General features: G+C 32.0%; 1 protein-coding gene across 1 annotated transcript in view; it reads right to left on the reverse strand.

Annotated features, from left to right (window-relative positions):
- The window catches only part of LOC132744515 (TBC1 domain family member 2B-like), a 44,572-nt gene that overhangs the window by 32,405 nt on the left and 831 nt on the right, over nt 1–11,336 (reverse strand). The window contains exons 2-5 of the mRNA XM_060733244.1: nt 8,291–8,392; nt 6,187–6,331; nt 2,589–2,823; nt 1,564–1,608 (exon numbers count right to left, since the gene is read on the reverse strand). Coding sequence (XP_060589227.1) covers nt 1,564–1,608; nt 2,589–2,823; nt 6,187–6,331; nt 8,291–8,392 — 527 coding nt within the window. The remainder of the gene's footprint in view (nt 1–1,563; nt 1,609–2,588; nt 2,824–6,186; nt 6,332–8,290; nt 8,393–11,336) is intronic.

Genomic DNA, 11,336 nt, shown 5'->3' on the forward strand with positions numbered 1-11,336 from the left:
CTATTAATCATGAGGGTGGATGCAGTGGTCCAGTGTTATATAAATCTAGAAAACCCAAATTTGGTCCAATTTCTACTTCTAATCAAAATTATTATTAATCTTTTAGATGACAAGGTTCTGTGTATTTGCAATCCACATCAATTCAAGTTTTCAATCCATGTTTATAAGCCTCATCATCAAAGAACTGCCTTTGATCATTAATTTTACACAGTAAACATTGTGTAGTATGACAAAGACATGCAATACAAATAAATAATAACACAAAAATTACACACTGTCATGAAATAGTTACAATGTCAATGACTTTAAGCAATTAAAGAAATCAATGTAAACTCTTGCACAATCCTCCACAAAAAATCATAACTCACATGATGGAAATCAACAAAACATATAACAATATAAAATCGTAACAAAAGCAGTAGGGTTTTAGATAAAATCTATTGGACATGTTTTGTTTGAATAAATCTCAGCATTATATAGACTTACTCAAGACCTTTATATAGACTTACTCCAGACCTTTGTATAGATTTACTCTGAAACTGAGAATAATTTGGATTTTCCCAGCTAATCAGGGAGGTACAAACAAATTTTTACAGTTATTACTACGTTAAAAAGTGAAACAACTTGACTAATCTATTGTGAACAGTAGTGCACCATGAAGCTTAGAATAAAGGTAAAAGTTTGTTTGTACTAGCAGATTAGCATGGAGAAAGAAACATTTGCTTAGTTCGGGATAAAATCCATCTAAAATCTATTACTGGTATTATCCTCTTTCCCTCTACAAATTGATATAGAAGTAATCAGGTTATGTTTTAAAGATCCTATACAGTATTTACTGTCAGTTACTATTACAAACTTACGTATGTGTATAATACATTCAATCCTCAATGATTGATATGGTTCAATATTACAAAAGGAAAACAAGTGAAAGTATATTAAAATAATAAAAGAATATATTGTAGAATAATCAACAAGAAAAAGGCATTCAAGATTTGCCATGAGTCAGAATTAAGTTGAAGATTACAGTGTTACGTCGAGGAGTATACACAAAAGAGATACTTTTTTTGGGAATAGGTTTTAAGTCACAGAGATTTTCAAGCTTAACTTGTGGAAATAACATCTCTTTGTGCAATATTTATTGTGCAAGATTGCACCTAAGTGAAACCATCAATATACTGTAAGCCAGCTGGAAAGCTTTCTTACATGTCTGAATTCAACATTTTCAGTGGGATTCAAACCTATAGCGGTAAATCACAAGTGGATGTCATCAACATTAAACAGCTGATAACGGTCCAGTGACATTTACACTATCCAACCCCTTGTAAAGACTCTGTCCTGCATATCAATGACATGATATAGCATGGACAGACATAGAGTAACAAGTTATATTTCCCTTGCTGTGGCCCATACCTTAGGCTGTAGGTCTGGTGGGCAAGAGTACAACTCACTTTTGCATTAAAGACACACCACTTTGAACTATGCTAATAAAGACAGTGAGCTAAGATAAAAAAAATATACATAAAAAGTGACAGAAATAATATGAGTACATCATAAAAGCTTTACCAACTGTTTCTGCTTTTTTAATCTTTTTCTTTTTCCTTGGCTTTGCTAATTATGTACAAGAAAGCAGCACTTTTATTGCATAATTCAAAATATCAACAAATCATCAATTGAAATCATATACCTAAATTAGAAGCAGTATTTGTTATACCTTTCATATGTTACAAAATATTGTTCATGAAAAAGTTAATCATCTTCTTCAAATAACATATCAATAAAAATTTATCTAGAAAAGTCCTGTAATAGGTCCTGTAATGGAATAAAAGTGTTTTTAAATTTTTTTTACAGTGAAATGCTTATAAAAACTGCATGAAAATATTGAATTACTGTTTTTTTATTTGCTAGAAAAAATGTTCCCATTATAACAATTATAGTCTGTGCTTTAAATTTTCTTAATTTGTAAAATATTTGAACATATTCCATTTTGTTTCTCAACATTCTCCACACCTTTTTAATATATTCCCTTGTTTACCAGCATAGTCCTTTGTTTCTCAGCATATTCCCATGTTTATAAAAATATTTCAATATTTATCAACATATTTATCATGGAATTTCCCATGTATATCAACATATTTAGTTTGAACAGGTTAATCAGGATATTATCTTGGGAATTATATTTGTATTTCAACATTGTCATGATACTAAATCTCTTCTGCACAACTCTTGTTTTGTTTTGTTTGTTTCATTTTACGGCTTTTCCCAACAGTATTTCAGTCATATAGGCAGGTAGTTTCCTAACCATCGTTCCTGAAGAGTTACACCAGCACAACTCTTGTAACATATAAAAGTCTTTGGACATACATCAATAATGGTATCAAATAGTAACTTGTTAGTACAGCAGTGTATTTCACTTATAGTAAAACACATGCATCTATTTCTCAAACATACATTATGACTATAATTATAATACCAGTACCTTAAAATGTTATATAAATTGCACATAAGGTTCAATAGCAAATTTACATGTACTACTAACTGAAATTATAAGACAGTTTTTTCCATTACACATTACTCTTAAAACTAGTTACCTGGAAATTTGATGCCAGACATTTTCTGTTGAAACTCTGCCTTCAAATTATTTAAAGCCCACATGGCAGGTCTGCTGGTTGCTGGTGGTAGTGAGTTCAGGCTACTATTGCTACTGTGGGTGTCGGAGTCCGGAACACGAATCTCTGGCAAGTCACTAGCATTAATTGAAGGTTGACTACCAAGTTCTGATGTGCCAGTAGTTTTGGATAACAATCCTCCAGCATTACTGACTCGCTAAAGTAGATAAAACTGATTAAGTCAAAAACTAGAACAAGAGGGCAATGATGGCCCTGAATAACTCACCTCAGAAGATGGTTCAAATAAACAAGATTGCATTATTAAGACATTGGTAGAAACATCAATTTAACCCATTACTTCATATGCACGCCTTTTAACGCCTTTTTCACCCCCCCCCTTTTTTGTTGTCTCAAATGATGAAAAAATGCCTTATTTAGGCCCTAAACACTTGTTTTTGTTTGAGAAATGTTGTTAGAAACAGTGACCTCTTTTTCGGCGCGGCCCCCCAACCAAAAGATACATTAGGGGGTTGCCAGAAGGGGGATGTGCCCCCTTCTGTTTGGGGGGGTTTGAAGGGGGGCGGAGTCCCCCTCATCGCCAAGAAAATTTTGGACTTGTGAGAGGCTGTAAATGACCCCAGATTGATCATAAGGTAACGTGTAACCAACGCTGAAAAGCATTTGACTCTATCTCAATCCATTGAGAAATTGCAGCACTTTGAAATCAATTTTGATGGAAAAAATCAACGCAAAATAGTGATTTTTGGCAATTTTGAGATGTCCCCTCGTTGCCATGGTAACAGAAAATTTAAGCCTGAGCATGTTGTTGCAAGGGCAATGGTCCAGTCAACATTTGTGCCAAGTTTGATTAGTGTTGAAGCAGTTTTTATAGTATTATAGCAATTTGAACTTGTAACGGGAGACTTTACAATGAAAACAGCCATTTTTCACAAAATGCTCATGAAGTAATGGGTTAATGAAAAAAATCAAAAAATCTACAAAACAACAATTTTTCTTCAAATTTATATGACAGGCCATGTTTAAACATGAAAAAACGGGATTTAGGGTAATTTCAAGTATTTTCATCATTTTCTGTTAACCCATTACTTCATATACACGCCTTTTAACGCCTTTTTCACCCCCCCTTTTTTTGTTGTCTCAAATGATGAAAAAATGCCTTATTTAGGCCCCAAACACTTGTTTTTGTTTGAGAAATGTTGTTAGAAAAAGTGACCTCTTTTTCGGCGCGGCCCCCCAACCAAAAGATACATCAGGGGGTTGCCAGAAGGGGGATGTGCCCCCTTCTGTTTGGGGGGATTGAAGGGGGCGGAGTCCCCCTCATCGCCAAGAAAATTTTGGACTTGTGAGAGGCTGTAAATAACCCCAGATTGATCATAAGGTAACGTGTAACCAACGCTGAAAAGCATTTGACTCTATCTCAATCCATTGAGAAATTGCAGCACTTTGAAATCAATTTTGATGGAAAAAATCAACGCAAAATAGTGATTTTTGGCAATTTTGAGATGTCCCCTCGTTGCCATGGTAACAGAAAATTTAAGCCTGAGCATGTTGTTGCAAGGGCAATGGTCCAGTCAACATTTGTGCCAAGTTTGATTAGTGTTGAAGCAGTTTTTATAGTATTATAGCAATTTGAACTTGTAACGGGAGACTTTTCAATGGAAACAGCCATTTTTCACAAAATGCTCATGAAGTAATGGGTTAATGAAAAAAAATCAAAAAATCTACAAAACAACAATTTTTCTTCAAATTTATATGACAGGCCATGTTTAAACATGAAAAAACGGGATTTAGGGTAATTTCAAGTATTTTCATCATTTTCTGTTAACCCATTACTTCATATACACGCCTTTTAACGCCTTTTTCACCCCCCCTTTTTTTGTTGTCTCAAATGATGAAAAAATGCCTTATTTAGGCCCCAAACACTTGTTTTTGTTTGAGAAATGTTGTTAAAAAAAGTGACCTCTTTTTCGGCGCGGCCCCCCAACCAAAAGATACATCAGGGGGTTGCCAGAAGGGGGATGTGCCCCCTTCTGTTTGGGGGGGATTGAAGGGGGCGGAGTCCCCCTCATCGCCAAGAAAATTTTGGACTTGTGAGAGGCTGTAAATAACCCCAGATTGATCATAAGGTAACGTGTAACCAACGCTGAAAAGCATTTGACTCTATCTCAATCCATTGAGAAATTGCAGCACTTTGAAATCAATTTTGATGGAAAAAATCAACGCAAAATAGTGATTTTTGGCAATTTTGAGATGTCCCCTCGTTGCCATGGTAACAGAAAATTTAAGCCTGAGCATGTTGTTGCAAGGGCAATGGTCCAGTCAACATTTGTGCCAAGTTTGATTAGTGTTGAAGCAGTTTTTATAGTATTATAGCAATTTGAACTTGTAACGGGAGACTTTTCAATGAAAACAGCCATTTTTCACAAAATGCTCATGAAGTAATGGGTTAAAAAATTTTAGTGTGCAGAGGTTGGTGTATTATATAAAAGAATATATTTGTTGAATTAATATCTATTCATATTATTATTACAAAATGGACTCTACACAAAGTATATTTACACTGAACAAAACGTTTAAATGGTGACTGGAATTTTTAAAAGATTTTATTTCTAGCTCTTGCGGCAATTTGATCAGCAGACCGGAACCATCTAAGCAACTTTTTATAGAGGCCAATCCAACGACCATTTATGTATAAATTCATCAAAATCGACCCAAGAAGAAATGTTGTTTAAAGTACTTTCCTTTTTAGCTATGGCAGCCATTTTGTTCAGCAGAAGAACCATTTGGGCAATTTTTATAGAAAACCATTCAAGGTTTATTCCTGTATAGTTTCATCAAAATTTACATGACAGTTAAGGAGATGTGGTTTAAAGGTTTTTTTTCTTCTTTTTTTTAAACTCTCGCAGCCATTTTATTCAGTACACTGGTACAATTTTAGAAACTTTAGTAAAGGACTGCCTAATGATCATTTACCAAAATCTATGGGCAGTCAACAACAAAATGTCACACATAAATTATATGACACTTTTTTTTGCCTGACACCTGTGTAATTACAACAGCTCACCTTGAGCACATTGTGATCAGGTGAGCTAAAAAGCTAGTTTATACAATATGCATTACCTTATAATTCTATGCATGTACGAATATATAAAATGAAAAGTTTCATGTCCGCAATTTTTGCTATACAAGAAGCAGGATATGTATAAGTGACCTCACACTTACTTCGAGCATGCCATATGGTAGCAAACTTGCAAAAAATCAAATGCATTAAAACAGGCTGTCATACTTACACTCATGTATTTCAGCATGGTAAGTTTACTAAGTTGATGTTATTTTGAAATCTACAAAAATGTGCCAGCATTATTTGACTGTAAATTATATTCAAATATGAAACATGTGACAGTTGCATTTTCAAAATTATCTTCCAAAAGGCCTACCTTTTACCACAAGATATTAACATGATAAGTTTTACAATGCTGGAAGCAATTATTAACTCATCAAAATGGTGATTTTTAAATGTAAACAGTTGACTGAGAGCAGAGCTGACTGAAATACTTGCCTTGTTTGACCATTGTCCAACTCTATCATGTGACACATTGACACGAGATAAGTTAAATTCTCTCCTCTTATTCTGTAAAGCCTGTAACCAGTACATCATGTTGTGACGGTTCCCTGCATCCAACAAAATCTCCTTACCATCAGATCTATAACATAACCAGTCAATATTCATTTCAATTTAAACATAATAATACAGTTTTCATTTTTTTATCTACATGTATATTAAATTAAGTGTTACTTTTACACGTTTTATCAGGGAGGAGGGTAAGCTAAAGTGTATAAAGCTATATGGTTGCTGTAAAAAGTATTTTTCATATGAATACTTCAAAAATGCTAGTATGAAAAAAATATATGGAAGTATATATGGAAGTATATAATAATATTGTCAGATGAATGAATGGTATGTGCATGAAATCTTTGTTAAACAGTTAAAATCCAACTTACAGACTAACAGCATTATATTTTGTATCGGAACATTTTATTCTGTTTATGTACAATATTCATGTATGTTATATGACAAGAGACATTTTTATATATGATTCTATATCACAATTCTTCCTATAATCCACTATAAGATAAATAGAAACAGTATAATTTTACTGTTGATAAATTTCTATCTAATATTTCATAAGATCTTTAAACCCTTTAATATACTTCTATGACTTTGGAGATTAAAAAAAAAGAATTAACTTGTTACTGTATATAATAAGAGTTATGAACGTAAATTTCTTTTTTCATTTTGCCCCTCCATGATAATATTTTTTTACTTAATTTCAAATGCTAAATTCTTACTTATTTTCAAATGTGTAATCTTTAAATTCTTGATAAAAACTGTTCAAATATGTTATATTATTTTTCTTATTATTCTTTCATGCAATAAAACCATTAATAAGTATAAAACAAATAAAAGTCAACATTATAATTATGTAAAAAATCCTCTTATAGCTTGTTCATAGAGTCCGGAGATAATCCCTTTTATCAGGACAAAGTGAAATAAAATGTTATCAGAAATTCTTAATCCATTGGTTTATATAAAAATTTCTTTTTGAGGTATTTTCATTTTTAACTTTGGTAACTCATCAATAGAATTTGATGAAACTGAAGTATTGTTTGTTTTGCATAGAACTTCTTTTATATTCTTGGAAGTAGTTTCATAAATTACTCATAGATGAATAAAACTTTGAAGATTTCATCATGCAGATAAAACAGGACTTTAATTACATCCTTCAAAACTGAAAATAATAGCTTATGAAAGGAAGCTGCCCATTTAAAAGTTGCAGATAACAATGTCAAGTTATCATACATGTATTATACAATAATTTCCTGCTTTATCAAAGCTGATCTACTTCATCTGTAAATAAATAACATTATCTTAAATTCAATAAGAGCCCAAAAACATGTTTGCTTTTGTTTTTTTACAACATGTAGTCCTTTATTTTGCTTTAAATACTCAATTTTCATTGCGTTTAAATCTTGTTTTTTTGTGGAAAAATATAACCATGGTTAATCAATCACATCAAACTATGTATATAAAAATATGCCTAATTTTTGGTCTGAAATACAATAATTCAACTCTTGTAAATATTACAGTTAAAAACTGTTTACTAGCTTGGGGAGAGAATATGTAAGCAACAAGAAGCTTAGATGGTACAGCCATGGTACAGTATTTTAAGGTATTCAGGTTTAAGTTCCAGTTATGCTAATTCACTGTCAGATTAAACATATTTATTCAACACAAGTTAACAATATTCATACAGTGCAATACATGTTTAAATTGGGCAGAAAGCTATTTAAGCTTATGAGTGTCCTCTCTCAATACACACATAATAAATGTACCCATCATAACTCAGTATGTATGAAGAACCCTAGATTCACAAGTTTGGGTTTGGCATGACATTAGCGATAAAAGTTTAACATTTCATTGAAGGCAATGAGGTAGAACACTTGTTTTATAAAGCAGACAGAATATGTTAGTCTAAAAAGTTCAAACTAAGAGAAATTATATAAAAGGGTGACTGTCAGTTCTCTTCAAGATCATAATGTATTATTGTTGATTTGATGGAGTGCATTCAAAGTTACAAAAATACAGGTAATGAAGAAATTACTTTATTTGGAAAAGTCCTTGTTTATCCCTGTTTCCAGCATCAAAGTAAAAGGAAGCTGTTCCTATATTGATCTCTCCAAGAGGAACCAAATCTTGCGGTTCTCTAAAATAAAAAACACAAATATTAAAATAATGACATCCTAATTAATCTTCTAAATGTTAGCTCAAACATTAACTAATCTATGCAATAGTATAAAGTGAAGCTAGCTTGCACATCAATGCAATCTGTTGTGATTCTACATGTATGTTTTTTTTGGTAGTGTTTGACATTGCACCAACACTGTAACGGTCTTATGGCAACTTTTGAGCTTTTGTGGCGGAGGAATACATCAGGTCATCCATGCATTATTTCAGGCACAAACAGGCAGCTGAATAGAAACCACTGATGTTCCGTAAGCTAGCAGGATCTAAGCCTCCTCACATGAAATAATCCAATGTCCCTGATAGGATTCGAACCCACAGCAGTGAGGTGCAAGTGGTTTGAAGTCAATGACCTTAACCACTCAGCCAACAACTCTATCTGGTAGTCATCTCAACTTGTTCAATATTATCAATAATTCACTACTTGCAAATTGTAAGCAAGGCATTATTTAGATTTATAATTTTTTACATTAGGTTTTATCATTTTTTGTTATTTTTATAAATGTAACAAAATTTGAAAAGTTCATAAGGATCTTACACTGGCTACCAGTACAGGCCAGAATATCTAGCTCGAGAGTGTAATACAGGTTTTTCTAGCACCAGTGTAGACAATAGATAATCCTGTCTGATATGTTAGAAAATCCTAAGATTCATTTAATATGCCCTAGTCCAAAATATTAAAGAAATACACATGTTGCTTTACCAACTAAATGTAAAGTTATATTTTGTTCTTGTTTGTTTTCGTGAAGAATACTTTTTAGAATGGTTTTCTTTCAGGATTTTTTCTTTAAAAAAAGTCAAAGAAATTTACTTCACACTTGAAATACAAAATGAGGGCCAATTTCAAAGGGCTGATAATCCTGAAATTCACTGCACATTTATTCCCCTTTGATATAAGCAGCAACTAAAAATGACCTGTTTGATCAAAATTAGCACCTCAATAATGTATTGATAAAAAAACACTCAAAAACTACTACAAAGGTCATGGCTTTTATGTTATAATTAGTTATCTTAGATTCTTATTAATATCAGTGAAACCTAACCCAGACACATTAGATCTCCGTACTTAATATATATATTTCTTAGTACAGAAAGTTTTCTTAATTATGAGGATGATTATCGCATGTAAGGTTGTCCAACTAAGGTATATTAAAACCTGTACAAAATATGATAAAATTATAAAATTATATTTGTTCTCTCCACTATAGCTGTTATCAGGAACTCAGAAAATGAGTGTTTTTTTTTTTATCTAATATTAGTAATAACAGGGTGCAAACAAACTTCTGTTGTTATATCTTCATGTTGCTTTACTGTTTGTAAAAGTTTGTTTGTACCCCGAATGAGAGAGAAACCAACATTTGCTGACTTTCGATGTATTATAAGTTATTATTTACAATAAGAAACATGATGTATTATAAGTTATTATTTACAATAAGAAACATGAGTTCTTGATTATGAAATCATAATTGAGATTCTGGGACATGTGCCTCCTCAAACATTTGCCCTCTTTTTTTGTTGTGGCAGACATAATTTTGTCCCCTCATATGCATTTGCCCTCCTAAAATAACGAAGGGTGGTCATTTGCCCCCATGTTTAAAATTTTTAAGCACAGCTATAGACTACACATGTATATTTAAAAAGAAATCAAATAAAAAACAATTGAAAAATATATAGAATTCTGTAACTATCAATAAAATTTTTTAAGTTTCAATTCGAGTTGGGTGCCATTATTTTTAATGTAACTCAAGGATAAACACCATGGTATTCCTTTAACAGAACAATCGCAACTTTTTGGCTTAAAAATAATCACCAAGGAGTTCAGATTTGTCTACTTTCATATTATCTTTGCAATTTGTTCCATTTATTTTTACTGTTTTCTTTTAAGGTTTTGCCTAGTATATGAACATAATAATAAATAAATTAGCGGTTTCAACAGTGATCTTAAACGTATGTCAGTTCAATTTTACTCATAATCATTAACCTTTAATGTTTATAATATCATTATGCATGAATTAAGATTGTAAAATAATACTTAAAATGTTATTTAAACAGTAAAAGAATGGTAAATTGATAAAAGAAACTAGGAAATTATACCATCAAGCTTTACTTTGTGTTTGCTCAAAATTCATTCTATATTTTTTACAGTAAATTTAACACATAGGGCAAAATTTAATGTCAGCCCTTCAAAATTTTAGGGGTCAAATGTCCGCCCTTCAAAAAGATGAAAGGGCAAATGCCCCCCTTGACATCAAAGGGGGGGGGGGGCAAATGCACAGAGGATAACTGTCAGAGGGGGCATCGAGGTTTTTCCATGTCTGAATTATCACACAACTTTAGTACTTTATGTACTATCCTGTACATTACAATGCTTTTTTAAACAATTTAAAATCAAATCTACCAGGATTGTTTTTAAATGAATTGGTATTTAAATTTAATAGTATTCACATACATATTTTCACAAATCATCTTGTAAACCAATATGAACATTTCCTGTTTTAACATTATAAAAGTGCCAAAACGTCTCACTGAAACGGACCGGAACAATCTTGTGGACAATTTCTGCACTTATGCCGATTGGGTTCAGCCTGAAATGTTATGTGTGCTCAACATCACTAATTCCGCGTCATCACTTATCTCGCAGTAATGGCATATTTTCATGTGACCAGTGTTAAAATTGGTCAGACTTGACATATTTCATTCAAACACCTTAACAACAAAGTTTTTGTGCAAAATAGTTTAAATCTATATATTTTTACGTAAAACTGAACAACATTTTACAAACTTCTGCAAAAAAACAACAATAGTCCATTAAATTTGTGCATACGTCTGAAACAATCATCAATTTCTAAATGTTCTTGTTTGTTGAAAAAATAAATTTTGATATACAATGTAAAGATACTTTTAAT

This window comes from Ruditapes philippinarum, unplaced genomic scaffold (assembly GCF_026571515.1).
Source record: "Ruditapes philippinarum isolate M1 unplaced genomic scaffold, ASM2657151v2 ctg2054_1_1_1_1, whole genome shotgun sequence".
NCBI lineage: Eukaryota > Metazoa > Mollusca > Bivalvia > Venerida > Veneridae > Ruditapes > Ruditapes philippinarum.